The sequence below is a fragment of the Salmo trutta genome, chromosome 7 (genome assembly GCF_901001165.1).
Source record: "Salmo trutta chromosome 7, fSalTru1.1, whole genome shotgun sequence".
NCBI classification, from domain to species: domain Eukaryota; kingdom Metazoa; phylum Chordata; class Actinopteri; order Salmoniformes; family Salmonidae; genus Salmo; species Salmo trutta.
The window spans coordinates 12,156,603-12,175,052 of record NC_042963.1 but is presented as its reverse complement, the minus strand read 5'-3'; the positions used below and the strand labels follow the sequence as shown (position 1 = coordinate 12,175,052).

General features: G+C 42.9%; 1 protein-coding gene across 1 annotated transcript in view; it reads right to left on the bottom strand.

Moving 5' to 3' along the window:
* tmem117 (transmembrane protein 117) overlaps positions 1-18,450 on the bottom strand; it is an 83,966-nt gene that overhangs the window by 12,260 nt on the left and 53,256 nt on the right. The window contains exons 6-7 of the mRNA XM_029758004.1: positions 7,600-7,759; positions 10-139 (exon numbers count right to left, since the gene is read on the bottom strand). Coding sequence (XP_029613864.1) covers positions 10-139; positions 7,600-7,759 — 290 coding nt within the window. The remainder of the gene's footprint in view (positions 1-9; positions 140-7,599; positions 7,760-18,450) is intronic.

The window sequence follows — 18,450 nt, the reverse complement described above, 5'->3', positions numbered from 1 at the left end:
TGTCCGTACCTGTGATATGGATGTGGTACTCCTCTTTGAAGATGCTCTTGCAGACAGGAAGTTTGAACTTGAGCTGTGTGGTGGACATGCCAGGCAGGTTCATATCAAGGTCGCCCATGAACTGAGGGAACTCCCAGTCCTGAAAAAACACCAACAGACTATATTTTAGTTATGGTTTATTTGAATAGGGACAGGTACAAACACGTGAAGATATTGTATACTACAGGGAAAGGAGGACCCGAGTACGCCCCCATTCTCATCGATGGGGTTGTAGTGGAGCAGGTTGAGAGCTTCAAGTTCCTTGGTGTCCACATCACCAACTAACTAACATTGTCCAAGCACACCAAAACGTGAAGAGGGCATGACAAAACCTATTCCCCCTCAGGAGACTGAAAAGATTTGGCATGGGTCCTCAGATCCTCAAAATGTTCTACAGCTGCACCATTGAGAGCATCCTGACTGGTTGCATCACTGCCTGGTATGGCAACTGCTCGGCCTCCGACCGCAAGGCGCTACAGAGGGTAGTGTGTACGGCCCAGTACATCACTGGGGCCAAGCTTCCTGCCATCCAGGACCTCTATACCAGGCAGTGTCAGAGGAAGGCCATAAAAATTGTCAAAGACTCCAGCCACCCTAGTCAGACAGTTCTCTCTGCCAAGCCATAAGACTCCTGAACATCTAATCAAATGGATACCTAGACTATTTGCACTGCCCCCCCTCCCACCCCCTCTTTTACGCTGCTGCTACTCTCTGTTATTATCTATGCATAGTCACTTTAATAATTCTACCTACATGTACAGTTGAAGTCGGAAGTTTACATACACCTTAGCCAACTACTTTTAAACTCAGTGTTTCACAATTCCTGACATTTAATCCTAGTAAAAATTCCTTGTTTTAGGTCAGTTAGAATCACCACTTTATTTAAGAATGTGAAATGTCAGAATAATAGTAGAGAGAATGATTTATTTTGGCTTTTATTTCTTTCATCACATTCGTAGTGGGTCAGAAGTTTACATGCACGCAATTTGTATTTGGTAGCATTGCCTTTAAATTATTTAACTTGGGTCAAACGTTTCGGGAAGCCTTCCACAAGCTTCCCACAATCAGTTGGGTGAATTTTGGCCCATTCCTCCTGACATAGCTGGTGTAACTGAGTCAGGTTTGTAGGCCTCCTTGCTCGCACACACTTTTTCAGTTCTGCCCACAAATTTTCTATAGGATTGATGTCAGGGCTTTGTGATGGCCACTCCAATACCTTGACTTTGTTGTCCTTAAGCCATTTTGCCACAACTTTGGAAGACCCGTTTGCGACCAAGCTTTAACTTCCTGACTGATGTCTTGAGATGTTGCTTCAATAAATACACATAATGTCCATTCCTCATGATGCCATCTATTTTGTGAAGTGCACCAGTATCTCCTGCAGCAAAGCACCCCCACAACATGATGCAGCCACCACCGTGCTTCATGGTTGGGATGGTGTTCGTTGGCTTGCAAGCCTCCCCCTTTTTCCTCAAAACATAACAATGGCCATTATGGCCAAACAGTTCAATTTTTGTTTCATCAGATCAGAGTGCATTTCTCCAAAAAGTACCATCTTTGTCCTCATGTGCAGTTGCAAACCGTAGTCTGGCGTTTTTATGGCTGTTTTGGAGCAGTGGCTTCTTCCTTGCTGAGCGGCCTTTCAGGTTATGTCCATATAGGACTTGTTTTACTGTGGATATAGATACTTTTGTACATGTTTCTTCCAGCATCTTCACAAGGTTCTTTGCTGTTCTGGGATTGATTTGCACTTTTCGCACCAAAGTATGTTCATCTCTAGGAGACAGAACGCGTCTCTTTCCTGAGCGGTATGACGGCTGCGTGGTCCCATGGTGTTTATACTTGCGTACTATTGTTTGTACAGATGAACGTGGTACCTTCAGGCATTTGGAAATTGCTCCCAAGGATGAACCAGACTTGTGGAGGTCTACAATTTTTTTCTGAGGTCTTGGCTGATTTATTTTGATTTTCCCACGACGTCAAGCAAAGAGGCACTGAGTTTGAAGGTAGGCCTTGAAATACATCCACAGGTACACCTCCAAATGACTCAAATGATGTCAATTAGCCTATCAGAAGCTTCTAAAGCCATGACATCATTTTCTGGAATGTTCCAAGCTGTTTAAAGGCACAGTCAACTTAGTGTATGTAAACTTCTGACCCACTGGAATTGTGACAGTGAATTATAAGTGAAATAATCTGTCTGTAAACAATTGTTGGAAAAATGACTTGTGTCATGCAAAGTAGATGTCCTAACCGACTTGCCAAAACTATAGTTTGTTAACAAGAAATTTGTGGAGTGGTTGAAAAACGAGTTTTAATGACTCCAACCTAAGTGTATGTAAACTTCCAACTTCAACTGTACATATTACCTCAATTACCTCGACTAAACGGTGCCCCCACACATTGACTCTGTACCAGTACCCACTGTACATAGCCTCGATACTGTTATGTTACTGTTGCTCTTTAATTGTTCCTTTTATTTCTTATTTTTTAAACTGCATTGCTGGTTAGGGGGCTTGTAAGTAAGCATTTCACTGTAAGGTTGTATTCGGCGCATGTGACTAATCCCATTTGATTTGATACACAATCATCCAATGCTTTGCACCATACTGCGTATAGCTCCCGCTCATTTTCAACAACCATCCCAGGAGTCTATCTGATCTGAAGTCTTTCATAGTGATAGCTTTTACTGAAGTAAACAACACAGATCATGTAAGACCAAGCATAAAATCAGAGACAACAATACATTATGTTCCAAAGTGAACAACAGGGATTTCTTTTCGTGGTACTTGCTAGGGATTCAGGGGAGTTGTCTATTGATGGGTAAGGTACCACAGAGGTCAAAAGCCTAACTGTGAGCTGCAGTGCACAGTGTGTTTACAGGGCCCTGTACTGTGCCTTTGTGCAATGGGGTTTCCTCATGTCAAAACACATCACAAACCACTCAATACAGACATCACAAACCACTCTGTGCCTCCTTAGTCCCTGATTGGGAAAAGTCAATACCGACTCTACAATGTAAGATCAATTAAATAACCCGAAGATAATGTCTGGGAAGAATATGTGTGTTGAACAGACAGAGACATGCTGTACGTCTTAGATAACCCAAAGACACCCACAGATCTTCCGATCTTTTTATGCACAACGGCCTTTTCTCCGATCATGACAGTATAGCCTACACTGAAAAACTAAATGGAGTTGTTTAAACTAAATATTCTTAATTAACTGGTTCCATAGCCTTTTTTTTGTGTTTACTCAACTTTTAGGTCAAAGTGTTATCTGAACTTAAACATTTTTTGTTGGCCCAAAGTTCTGTCTACTTAAAATGATGTGTTTGCTCAAACTGTCTCATATGTTCATTCAATTCTAAATTATTATTTGGGCATCTTACCAAAAAAAAAGGCTGTGGATTTATCATACAACCTTTCAACTTACATATTTGACACATTGACTACATTGTGCATGTTCATATATATATAGAAATTAATATTCAAGTTGTCCTCACCTGGGATTTGAACTCAAAACCTTGTGGTTCACAGCATTCCAATCTTCCCCTTACTCCACCACATATGTGTCAATAACTGACTTCAACTGTATTGCTACACTTTGCACTTGAAATAAAATCTCAGCTTTGTTAAAAGTACACCAAGAATAATGATTTCCTTTATCATCGTGATTAAGGAGTAACATTTAAAAAAAAACTAAAATTGCTTAAATAAGTCAACAGAATCAATGAATAGAGAATAGTCAGATTAACTGACAGGGTTGGGTAGGTTACTTTCTAAATGTAATCCGTTACAGTTATTAGTTACCTGTCCAAAATTGTAATCAGTAATGTAATTTTTGGATTACCCTAACTCTGTAACGTAATCTGATTACATTCAGTTACTTTTAGATTACTTTCACCTTATGAGGCATTAGAAAAAGACAAAAATGTATGTTACCAAATTAATAATTTATCCTATTGCAGGATAAATCAATGTTAAAGTTGAAATAGCTGGCCATATATGGATGTTACATTTTACTTTATGGGTTGGTTTTGTAGGCTTCTTCTCATCACTTTCTACTACATATACGATTCGATTTTTAATGTAAAGATATAATTTAAGTCTATCAGAATTACAGTCATTCCAATAAATGTTATACCCCTTGATCTTCAAGAATATGACTTTTTATCAGCATGAATTAGATTGAGCAATAAAAGCCCTACATTTATTCCATAGGCTGGGATCCGCACTATGCAGCTCTGGCAAGATCGCATTTTTCAGTGGCTGTCCACTGGTTTCAAAAACAATGATTAGGCAGCCTAAACTTATTGAATTCAAACATTATTGGGTTCAAATACACATTTAGATGTTGTAAACAGCCATCCTCAACAACCACAATCCGTAAGGCGCAAATAGCTAAATGAGAGCAGCAGTGTGATTCACATCACTGCACTATGTAGGTCTCAATAATAATTGATATCCGTATGTGGAGTATGAAATCATTTTTACATAACTAATTTTTGCTATGGTTCTTTTTTTACATCCGTTATTGGCAACGCGGAACACTAATGATTATGAACATGCCTGCAATGCAGTGAAGAAAACAATATGACAACAATGTCTAATGTAACTGGCCCCTCTAACAGTACAACTGGCCCCAGCTTGGCCCCCCCAGTTGAAATGGTCTAGAACTGCCACTGCCCTCAGGTGGAACATACTTACATTTGTGCCTTTTTTCCAATGCTGATTTGAATGTCATTGAGAAAACAGAGAAGTGTCAAAGATTTGTTTTCGCAAACATCCTTTCTGAATTTAAAAGTAATACTCAAAGTAAATCTAGTTTTTCAAAATTATCTGTAATCTGATTACAATATTTTTGCTGGTAACGTAACGATTACAGTTACCCTTTTTTGTAATCCCTTACATGTAACGGATTACTCCCCAAACCTGTAAACTGATAATTGCACAGACATGGTGGTGTAGCAGGAAGATTGGAATGCCATGAATCAAGAGGTAGTGAGTTCAAATCCCAGGTGAGGACATCGTTGAATGATAATTACTGTGAATTAAATGAACATTCACAATGTAATCATGTATGTCAAATATTGAAAACATTGTATGTTAAAAGCACTGTTTGTGTGTGTTTAACCAGTTCCACAGCCTTTTTAGTTAAGATGCACAAATAATAATTTCCAGTTGAATGAACATATGAGACAACTTAAGCAAACACATAATTTTAAATTGACAGAATTTTTGCAAAAGTTTTCTCAAGTTGTAGCTAAGTTTGGGCAACACATTTTTTGTTTGTTCAGGTAACACTTGGACCGAAAAGTTGAGAAAACAAAGAAAGGGCTGTGGAAGCAGTTAACTTACTTAATAATATTTTGTTGAAACAACTAGATTTGTGGGTGTTCTTTTTTAGTGATAGTTATTTAACTAAATTGCAGCCATTTTCAATACTTACAAATGGAATACCTTTTCATATGTGAGGATATGAATATAGATATTCCCCCCTAGATATTAATTAGGCCTTCCACTTACTCATGTATACTTTGTTTCCTGATACAGTCCCACTAATAAGGATGACATTTAAGCAATGTGCCCCCTCACATGAAATAATAAGTCTCTAGGATATAAACAGTGAGCATGCACGCAACACACACACAGACGCGCACGCCACACACTCACTCACACAAGTCTTTAAGTCTGCAAAGTTACACACACACACACACACACACACACACACACACCTGGAAAAAAAACAGAAGAATATACTAGACTATCAAATACCCAAATAAAATAAAAGCCTCACAAATCTCCATCAGCTGGGAGGTAAATCCAGCCCAGTCCGTTAATTGCTTCTGTTAATTTCTCATGGAGGTGAGAGATTAACTACCAGCCACAACACGCCCACATGAAGGTGAATGAAGCCATTTGGAATGATGTGGGTCGGAATGGCAGAAGGAGGAGTAGAGAGGTTTTTATTGACTATGCCACAATAAGAGTGCAATGACAGCAGGCCTCAGGTCCATGTGAGCGCTAACGGTTATTTATTGAAACCATAAATAACCCTGGTAAACGTGCGTGCTGTACACAGCGCAGACAATGAGAGGGGGCTAGCTATCATAAACAAAGGCATCTGAATGAGAGTGAAATACAGCCCAGTGGGGGAAAACAGGAGTGATGTGATTGGTGAGTAGTTGGGTACTGGCTGGGACTAGAGAGTCAAATGAGGATGTCACATTATGGAGACTGCAGTAGTCATATGGGATGATGTCTAAGGCAGGAGATGGGAGCTCCAACTGACAGCTGGCGGAAAAAACTGGTCACTACGCATTAGCCTGTTTCTGAGAAGAGAGGGGACACCAGTGAAAAGCAATGAAGCCTATTCAAAGACAAAAAATGATACAACGAATAAAACTTGAAACAACGAGAAAAACAGCCATGTTAATCAGAAATAAGTCATTCAACAGTTGCACTATGTAATACATTATTTAAATATATCAACTGAATGACTGAGGTGAGCAATAACAGGAAATTGCGATTTAGTAAGTTATTGTATGCTACAGATAAATGATACTAATCATCATAGCCCTGTAAAAACAAGAATTGTGCCATAACCTCAGGTATCGACTCTGAAGAGTAAGGGAGATGGAGGTATTTTTGTATTTTTTATTTAACCTTTATTTAACTAGGCAAGTCAGTTAAGAACAAATTCTTATTTACAATGACGGCCTACCCCGGCCAAACCCGACAATGCTGGGCCAATTTGGCGCAGCCCTACGGGACTCCCCATCACGGCCGGATGTGACACAGCCTGGATTTATTACACAATAATGTGTAGTCATCCATGAGAAGCTACTAATTATTTATTACATAAAACATATGGAAATAGACAATTAAGGGCTACTAAATATTAGACTACATAATCCTTTAAGCAATAATAAAGCGGGTAAAATATGTCTATTAAACATAAGTAGAAGCCTGACTGAATTAGGCTTGAGTTCCAAACCACCCAGTCTGAATTTGGCTTGAGGCTACTGTGTTGAAAGCCTTCTCTCCTTGAAACACCGCTATGCATTTTCTACCCAGACAAATACATTTGCATATTCATACGTATGCTACTGACAAACACTTTACTGATGTATAGGCTCCTGTGGGATGGAGGGATGGAGGACATTGAGTGGAAACAAGGAAAGAAAACATGAAATGTTATGAGTCATCATTAGAAAAGGCCTGGGTTCACAGAAGAGGAGAGCGGGGGTAAGTCCTTAGCTGAAGCCTGGCCGGACGGAGGGATGGCTGGATAGGGGGATGGCTGGATAGGGGGATGGCTGGATAGGGGGATGGCTGGGTGGATAAGGGGTAGAGATATAAATCAGAAGCAGCAGTGGGTGTGTAGTCATGCAGGCTCTGACTGATCAAACGTCTCCCTCTCTCGCTCTCTCAACCCAGTACCGCAGTGCCCCTGTGACTGAGGGAGGGGTGGGGAATGGGAGAGATAAAGGGAAAAAAAGAGGGGGAGAGTAATGGAGCCCAGCTAGTTTTTAATTGGCCATGGGGGAGCCCCTACCTGCATGACAATGAGCAGGTCAAAGACCAGGATGAAGGAAGCCAGGAAGGCCCTGGAGACCTCGTCGCTAGGCAGAAAGCCGCGGTTCAGGTTGTCCCAGCTGATCCAGTCAGTACTGATGACCAGCAACACCACCGACGTCAGAGTGATCAGGACCGTCCTGGAGGAGTGAGGAAGTAGAATTGCATTAGTTTCCTGTTCGTCACGTGGGTCACTCCACAGATTTACTAATTACCACTTTATTAGTCCATTTGTTACAGTGGACAATGATAATTTGTCTTCTGCTCATTTCTCTAAAGTACACAACATCAATACTATAATAAGAGGAGCTCATCATAGGTATATGTAAATATTGACATTGGTTACTAATTCTCTTAGGTATCATTGTATGTTTATCTGGGTGTTATTGACTTTGGATTTAGCAAACTATATTTTGCTCTTCTTTGTACTTGTTTCAATGTCATTCAGTAATTATTACGTTGGTGTTGTGTGGGTTGTTCCATCCCCATGGTAACTGGCTGCATTGCAGATAGCTAGCGCCAAGCCATATCATGTTTCAAATGTTTTTTTGTGGATTATTTTTCGGCACTGTTATTGTGATTTACCAAGATTAATTGCTGAACAATTTCAAGATACATTCCTCAACATATTCATCAATCATACTTTCTCCTCAGTATTTGAGATGATGGCTCGTCAGAGTACAAATTGATTGTGACCGTCAGACTGGAGGCATCCATCAACAAGACAAAGGCTTCCAGAGTAGCCACTGAGACTACAGGTATCTCCCTTGCATCCTAATAGAGGAACAATCAATTGAAGAGTGTGGCTTTTAACTTCAACGTATTAGTCATTCATACGTATGAAGAGTTTCATTCCAAAACTCGATTTATCAATTTTCAGAAATGTTGGTAAATTAGCTTTTATTGTTTAAAGAAATTATGAAAGATATTGGTGAGTTTTTCACTATCTAACCATGGCATGGGGTTGTTCAATGACAGACATGTACTGTATTTGTTTCAAATCTATCACTTGACGGTTTGATTTCAGAGAGACAAATAATCATGTTTGTTTTTGCAAAACGCTATATATCCGCCTACATCTCAGAGAAATAAGTAGAACTGCAGTCAAATGTAACAAATAACTACATTTTGTATAAAGAAATGTACAAATTATACATTTGTGACATCTATATATATATATATATATATATTTATTATTAAATACAGTAATGTCATGACTGTCCTGATCAGGTCAGGGTACAGGAGACCACCACCCTACAGATTATCTCCCAAACCCCCAACAGAGGAGGAGAGATCTAGGGGTCTGAAGATGTGGGGGTTTTATGACCCTCACGCCCATAATAAAACTTAGGCCACAGAGAAATTCCTTTGTCCTAACAATGGAGAACTGGCCTCAGAACATTAAACATGCAATAAAGGGACTTTGGAACAATGGTTTCCGTCAGCCACAATGGTGGTCATGACGAAAAGTGGAATATTAAAATGTATGTAACTTTTGTATTTGTTTTTAAAGGTTAAGAGATGACGTTATTATGAAAACATTGTACCTTTAAGAGTTTTCCCCGTATGTGTCTGATGTTTATACATTGTACGTTGTGTAGAAAATATCCAAATCAAACAGAATGTTTTGGTAAAGATGAAATGTGAAGTTAGTGTCTAAAATTGGATATTTTCTAGAGCCAAAGCCTTGCCCCCTTTACTTGGTCCGCCCAGAGAATTGCCCTAAAGGCGGTTACACCCACTTCTGACCCGAGGGTATAAGACAGGAGAGTGAAGAATTAACATTGGAGACTATTGACCCCAAGCTGCAGCTAAGGTCTAACAAAGTCGACGAACCCCAAAACGAAACACAAGGTTGAAGACAAAGAAATATTTTTCTACACGAGCTACGGACGAGTAGCTGTGTCTAAGCGGGTGAATTCAAGCCGAACCACCCAGCCTCCACTCTCCATTGAATCGTGGTATCGACCCCGTTCGGGCCGAAGCTGTGAGCTCTGAGCTACAGAGCTGTCTGTCCTCAGAAGACCCCTTTCAGATCAAGGGCGAGGGATCAGACCATTTAGCCAAGAAGGACACTGACATCGTGAGGACAACCAGAGAGTTGCGCCGGGGAAGTGCGTCATTTAGAAGCCTAAACGACCCACGCGGAGCTTCCCACCTGAGACCTCCAACACGTAATTCCATCATTATATTCTGACCCATAAGAGCGGCAGTTCGGGGCAAGGCTAGTTAAATAAGCATGGCTGACAAATGAACCCAAATGTATATTTCTCTCGTGTACTTCCTTTATTTCTCTCTCTTTAAAATCCCCATTTTGGGTAACAAGCGCCATAGTGTGTTGGCCCGTTATACTAAGTCCTAATCAATAGCTAGACTGTGTTTTGTGTATGTGTATTTTTATCATCATTTTAGCTTGCTAGTAAATAAATAATCAACTAAGATTGGTGTGGTAAATTCAGTGGTAAAGGCCGGGTCCGTGCAGATTCCCGGATTATACGACGTTCAGATTATGAGACTGTAGAGGAAATTGATTAATTTAGCGACTGTTGTAATCGATATTCTGATATCCTTTGAGTTAATTTGGGAAATAGAAACTCAATCAAAACAATGTTCCCATGGTGCCCCAGGTTAATGAGTTAATAATTGCTTGATTCATTGCTTAATTCATTTAATCACGTAATTATAAACCGTTAATCATTCGATGAGCAACAGTCGTCACATTAAATAATACAACGTCACGACATATGGCGCCCCCTGTGAGGAATCTAAGATAGGACTAGGCCGCACTGTTGTGTTATTCCATATCAATTGTGTAGCAATATATATACATTCCATTAATAGCTATAGGCAGGACTAGTGCGGGAGAGAAGTGTGTGTGTCGTTCCATTTCACCCAGATACTGGTCGGGAGAGAACGACCCCTGTTGTATATCTGACCAAAGCCAGTGTGAAGGGGGGGTCTACCGAATGCTACGAGCTAGGGCATATGTACCAGCCGATGCAGGCATTCTGAGAAATAATACTAGTTGGGCCTAACGTAGTGTTATTTCTGTCGATCGCTTTCAGGAGTGATCTGACTTGGTCATAAGTAATTCCTAGAGCAGAGGACATATGAGCCAGCCATTACGGAAATTAGAGTAGATATATTCGTTTGACCGAAGCGAAGTTATTATCTCTCTACCTCTCGCGTTGGGTAACGGGGAGAGGTTAAGGGTTGAACGTGAGACGTCACCAAGTAAACCTGGTCCCTTGTTGGAGGGAACATCCCTTGTGCGGCGAGGGGGAAAACCCGCGCAAGGAAAGCTAAGCATTGCGCCAGATGCTAAGCTAACAAAGGGGAGCAGCCATTTTTGTTTTCCTCTTTGTTCATAGTGAATTCCCGCGTTAGACGGGAATCCTGTGAGATCTCAGCTTGGGCTATCCGTAACCTCTGGCGAAGAAACGCCAGTCATTTTTCGTGAAATAAGTCAGGTTACGCTGTACGATATCTAACCAGTCTCAAATGATTGGATATCATTGTCTCGTTCAATTTAATATACATTAAATTGCTACACTACCTGGTTATGGTTGGTACACTATGGTTGGTTATGGGAATAATACACACACGAATGTGCCATAACCAATGAGACATGGTTAAACTGTTCCACGTTAACTTAGATATAGCAACTATTTCAGGTTAATTAAAGCTAATTCCTTTAGCCTATACGGGGTTGACTAATCATTCAAATTGATTAATAGATTAAAGCTGTTTTACCAGCTTAATGGTGTTTAGGTAGACTTTTTAACAGTTTTGTAAAATTCTATTTTCACTGGTACCCTGTCGATTTTAGCTTGTGTTAACAGTGACCTCCGGTGGTGAAGAATCACCAGTAATTATTTTTAAATAATTCAGGTTATGCTGTACGATATCTAACCAGTCTCAACTGATTGGATATCATTGTCTCGTTCAATTTAATATACATTAAATTGCTACACTACCGTCCAGGTTGGTTATTGGAATAATACGCAAACTAATGTGTTCTAACCAATGAGACATAGTTAAACTTTTCAATGTTAACTTAGATATAGCAATTACTTCAGGTTAATTAAAGCTAATTCCTTTAGCCTATACGGGGTTGACTAATCATTCAAATTGATTAATAGATTAAAGCTGTTTTACCAGCTTAATGGTGTTTAGGTAGACTTTTTAACAGTATTGTAAAATTCTATTTTCACTGGTACCCTGTCGATTTTAGCTTGTGTTAACAGTGACCTCCGGTGGTGAAGAATCACCAGTAATTATTTTTTTAAATAATTCAGGTTATGCTGTACGATATCTAACCAGTCTCAACTGATTGGATATCATTGTCTCGTTCAATTTAATATACATTAAATTGCTACACTACCGTCCAGGTTGGTTATTGGAATAATACGCAAACTAATGTGTACTAACCAATGAGACATAGTTAGACTTTTCAACGTTAACTTAGAGATAGCAACTCTTTCAGGTGAATTAAAATTAAAATTCCCAAATAGCCGATACAGGTTAGATTTATCATTAAAATCGATTTAATCAATTAAACCTGTTTTGGCAAGTTCAGTAATAACCAACTCACATTACTGACCCAGTCTTGATGATTCATTGACGTTTACAAACTGAGTTAAATCGTGTTTGCAGCCTCCAACTAAAAACCCCAAACATTACGTAAATTGAAATAACTGACAATCATAATAATGAGCAATCCATCAGATGGGTTTCCACCCATTTCCCCTCTAATCAGTGGACCTTCACCCACGGAAAGATTGATCGCGGACCTCAGCAGCGATGCAAACCTTAACTATGCCGAGGAGCTGAAAATGTTAGATTTCAATGCCATAAGTGAGAAAAATGCAGACATTGCGACAGACGCTCTTCAAAATAGACCATCAGGCGGAGGCCTTGTGAAGGTTCTCTCCAGTTTAGCCCTCAACTATGCCCACCAGCAGAGATGGACAGTGCACCAGTACCTCAGTGCCCAGCAGAGGCACGAGCAGGAAGCTGGGGAGTTCAAGGTACAGGTGGAGAGAACCAGGGAGCTGGCATCGAAAGCCGAAAAAGATAAGCTACTGCTAGCTGAGGAACTGTGTGTGAGAACAGATAAATTGGAAGATCTGTCTAACACTTATAACAAAGAACGCGAACAAACTCTTGACCAAGTCCGTATTCTAAAAGAACAACTCGGTTTAGCCAAAACTAAATACGGTGAAGTCCACGCGAAACTAGATGAATCGGACGAGCTAGCTAGAAAACGGGGCGAGCAAATTGATGCCCTACAAACGGTTGTGAATGAAACCACTCAAAGCAATAATGCTCTATTCCAAAAGCTGCAGACCAAAGACGATCAGTTAATGAACACAATGACCAAGTTGGAGGACAAAACAGCAGAACTCATTGAAGTCGCTGATTTAATGAAGGATGAGAAAGACCAGGTGAGAAAGTTGGAAAATGTGACCTCTAAACAAAAGGAGGACATCGCATCACTGGATCTCTCACTCCACACTCGCGACCTCTCCCTGCAAACCATGACAGATAAGTATGAGGCCGAGCGAAAAAAGGGCGACACCTACGTGTCTAAAATAAACATCATCAACTCCCAGGTGGACTCTGCGATGCAGCATAACACCACCCTTAGGTATCATCTGGAGGAACTCCAGAACAGTCACGCGCTATCGCGGGACAACCAAACCAAGCAACCTAGCTCACATCCGGAGCTAAGAGAACGAGGGAATGTAGATGACAGGAGATTTCAGCCTCTTTCTCTTGGCCATTCGGCCCACTGTGAAGTGGGGCCTCCTCGCCAACACAACCACAGCTTGACTTTTCCTCTTGGCCTCTCGGCCCACAATTCTCCACGGGAGAGTGCAGATGCGGGGATCGCCTTGACAAAATCGTCAAAAACTTCCGCCTCTTCGACCCCGTTCCGGGAAAGCCAAACGACACTGAGACATTCTTAGCAGACATAGAGGACGCCTTGGATGGCTACCCAAACGCTACGAATGCAGACAGGCTCTATCTTTTGAAGCGAACGTCCAACAGACACGTGACAAGGTTCATCCGTCTACAAGAGCAACACGTGCAAAGCGACTATGCTAAACTTGCCACGGTTTTGAAAATAGAATTCAGTGGTTCTGCGACTCGCAAACACGATAGTTCGTTGGCTAACAATATCAGACAAGCTCGAAATGAACACCCACAAGCCTACTATCACCGGCTTCGTTCAGCTTACTTTGGCATGCTCACTGAAACAGGAATGGAAGACCTATTACCGTTCAAACAACTTTTTCTGTCAAACATGTCTCCCAACTTCATTAACTACTTGGGCCCTACTGCCCACGTCGGGTTGCCAATCTCGACGCTCCGAGAGCTGGCAAGCACCGCTTTTGAAGCATCAAAAGCAAGCCGGGCTAAGAGCCCGGACACCTCGACTTTTGAGCTTAGGCGGGAACCATCACTCGAATTAGTAGGGGCTGCATCAGGGACATATGCTGTAAAAGAGGACGATCAAAGGGGGTGGCTACCAAGTAACCACCACCCCGACAACCACCACCGTAACAATAGCTACGATGAACGTCCCCAATCTAACAGGTCCCGTAGAGATCAACCTAGCCGACATGCCCCTCCGCCTAACTCTCACAAAGGGTCAGGACACAAGGGTAACAAGCGTAACAAGGGCAACAAATTGTTCAACAATGATTTAAACGCTAACCGAAATGATATAGAAGCTCTGATAAAAGATGTACTGCATCGTAAGAAATTTGAGAAAGAGGACAAGGATAAATCCTCATGACTAGGCGTAAAATCGTTGGAAACCGAGTCCGCCGAAATTCATGCAATTCAAGAGGACGCAAACATTTCCATTACCCCCGCCCCCACTCAAATCCCTGTCCAGGTACCGCCCGTTCTAGACACAAGCCCGCAGGTTTTGTCTACAGACTTGGACACGGAGGTGGAGATGCACGAGATAAGCAGCTTTGCAACAGATGATTCCTCTACCATTCCGATAGAGGACCCACTGGGTCACGTAGGTGACTTATCTGTCTTGGAAATCGACGCAGATTACAAACCGCTCCGTTCTCCCAACCCACTCCATTTTGTTGGGGATATGACGAGAAAAACCAACTCGAACAGGCCATACCTTAGAACAGTCCTGGAGGACTGTGTGACCTGTCACGCTCTGATAGATTCGGGTTCAACAATTTCCCTTATATCCGAAACCTTGCTGGATGAACTAAAAAGGGCAGTGGACCCAACAAAACGTTGGTTGAAAACGGAACATTGCGATACGAATCTTCAAGGTTTCACTCAAGCTACCTCGCCCCTAACCAAACGTCTCCTACTTAAACTCAACTTCGAAAGCGTGTCACTGATACACCCCGTGTATGTGACTAGCATCGAAATCGAACGAATGCTGATTGGGAGTGATTTAATTGACCGTTTGGTACCACTAATGGATTGGAAAACCAATCAAATCTGGTCACAAATACCTATGCCAACTCCGTTGACTTCGCCGCATTCTTCCAAGGCTACCTGCCATACATTGTGCAACGACGTGGGTCCGACGTCAGCATCTGACACAAACCCTGTGAACTTGGCCATGAGCCCGCCATTTGTGGCAAAGGACAATGTGAGTTCGACTCGGAACTTAACCGAACATGTGGTTTTCTTGTGCGGCTTGGGTGATTCACCAGCCGACACTTACCGCCCTCCTCTGATAGGGGGCGTGTGCCTAAACGGCACTATGGCTGAGGATACCAGGCTGGCCACCTGGTCAGAAAAATCCGCAATCAGTTTGGAAATGTTCAACGAAATTTCGAAAACGGCGAACTGCCATCCCCTTGTGCCGAAAACGTTTAGATTTCCACTGGGAACGACTCCCCAGACAACACTCACCGCAATAGGGGTGTGTGCGCTATCGATCCGCATTGGAACCAAGGAATTATCCCACTACCTACTGGTTGTCGCGGACCTCCCACATACAGTCTATGTGGGAGCGGACATTTTGGTAAGATTGGGTGTTAAACTTGATACCATACACCAAGTTCTTTGGTCTTTGGCGCAGCCAAACCAACATGCCTTGTCTTTCGACCCGGTGCGAATGGCTTCCGGGCAGACTATTCCTGAAGCTTGCAAGACGATAACTGAGTCCGCCATGTTGATACCGGCAAGAACCACAGAGGTTTCTGTAAGACTGAACCTGGCGCCCGGATACCGGATGGAAGGCACCACTGCGTTCTTCCAACCCTCTCCAAAACTATTCGACTTGGGGCTAACTATCAATGGTAACCCACTGTTGGAACTAACCGCTAGATCCACTTACCTCCTGGTACAAAATCTGACTCAAGCGGATATTTCCATTCCTCGGCACACTCAGCTAGGAACATTGATCGATTACGCCTTCCATGATTTTGAACTAGCTGTTCCTGTGATTGGGCCTCTTCCGTCCTCCCTAGACCTAGATGGCGAGGGAGGTACGCTGTTTACTTGTCAGTCAAAAGCAATAGCACTAACTCCTGTATTGCCACTGGACGACACATCGGCATTCCGGCTGGATGTCGATCCTGACAGCAACCTGTTAATATACTCCATCGTCACGGAGGATGATATTGCGTCTCCTCCTGCATGCGAAGTACACTCTTGTGAGGAAACAACCGATGACTCTTCCAAAGGTGACATGCCGTCACCACCCGATGAAGACCTGTACAATGTCGCCGAACCATATCCTGGTTTCCATGCACAGGTAATACAACTACTGTCGGAGGCTGATGCTCTTGTCAATGACACTGAACGCCATCAGTTGAGAGAATTGTTTAACAAACACAGTGAGATCTGGTCGACAGACTCGCTAGATTGCGGGGTTACGGGTATCCATGTGGTGCGTATTCCTACGCCACCCGGAGCAACTCCTACGTTCGTTAGACAATACAAAATCCCGCTCGCAGCATACGCAGCAGTACAAGAGATTATCGATTCCTTATTAGCTAAACGGATAATCAGGGAATGTAACAGTACGTACAGCGCTCCCGTGTGGCCCGTTCTGAAACCAACGGGTAAATGGCGTCTTACCATTGACTATAGACAACTCAACAAACTGGTTCCGTTGTCTCGTTGGCCAATGACACAGCTCGACCAAGAGTTGCCAAAGGTGGCAAACGCCAAGTACTTCTCCACAGTCGACGTGGCAAATGGTTTCTGGACCATGACAGTCGACCCGCGTGACCAACACAAGTTGGCTTTCTCTTTCTCGAACAAGCTCTTCACGTTCAATCGTTGCCCATTCGGGTATGCGAACTCCCCCTCAGAGTTCAACATCTTCCTGCACAAGGCGATGCCAGACGCAGCCTCTAGGGGGACGATAATTTACGTGGACGACGTTCTCATGAGAAGTGAGACTTGGTCACATCACCTCAATGAAATGGACCACGTTCTCACCCAACTCGGGACTGCAGGGGCTAAGTTGGCCATCACGAAAGGACAATGGTGCAGGACCAAGGTAAACTACGTTGGGCTTCTGGTGGGTGCCGAGGGCATCCTGCCACAGTCTAACCGAATCCAAGCAGTCCGCAACATCAAAACACCTACAAACCTTCACGAGGTGCGCAGCTTCTTGGGAGTATGTAATTACTCCCGTCAATTCATCGAAAACTACGCCGACTTGTCAAAACCGTTGACTCACCTTCTTCAGAAAGACACCCCATTCGTTTGGGATGTCACTCACAACGAAGCGGTGGCTTCCTTGAAAAACCTGCTTTGCGAGGCACCCTGCCTGGTATACCCCAACAAAGACAAGACATTCTTTTTGGAAGTCGGTTTCTCAGAGCACTGCCTTAGCGCTGGGTTGTACCAAAAATACGACCAAGACAAACGTGTGGTTGCTTACGCGAGCAAAACACTCAACCCCGCCGAACACAAATACTCAGACTGCGAAAAAGCGCTGCTGTCGACAGTCTGGGCGATCAAACACTTCACCAGTTATGTCGGCGGACAAAAGGTGATCATAGAAACATGTCACCAGCCTGTGACTTTTCTGAAAAGCCAACGAATCCGTGAGGGTGCTGTACACAACAGCAGGATAGCGGCTTGGCTCATGACGCTGCAGAGCCATGATGTAGTAATCAACTACGCAAAAGCAAAGAACCTGCCTTTGGGCAGCGCTTTGGCGGTGTGTCAACACTGTGGTGACGATGAAACCGACTCCGGACCACCCCCGCGTGACATCGCTCCGCCATTGCCTTCGAACCATCACTATTTCGAAGAGAACGTGTGTCTCGACATGCCGATGGCATTTGTAGATGGCTGTTCTTACCGCCATCTAGACCACTTGCAAGCTGGGGTGGGATTGGTATGGCACAACGACATTCCGTGCAAACCACTTAAATTTCAGCTTGGCAACAAGACCAGCCAGTTTGCAGAAGTGGCTGGCGTGCTGATCACCCTGCAAACAGCGGTGAAACACGAATTGACAGAACTGGCGATCTGCACCGACTCAAACTACGCGAGACTCACCTTCTTATGCCACTTGCCGTTTTGGAAACAAAAGCACATGACTACTTCAAGTGGTAAAGAGGTGAAAAACAAAGAGCTCATTCTAGCTTGTGATGACCTCATCACCAAACACGACATACAGGTGTATTGGAAGAAAGTCAAGGGACACTCCAAATCACCTGGTCGTGACAAACTTGGCAACGACCATGCTGACAGCATGGCGAAATCTGGTGCAATTCACGGCACCCCTTGGGTGTTTGCTGCTCGAGACGAAAAACCCACTGAGGAAGCTATGGTGTCTGCGGTAACGCGTAGCCATGTAGCACCACGG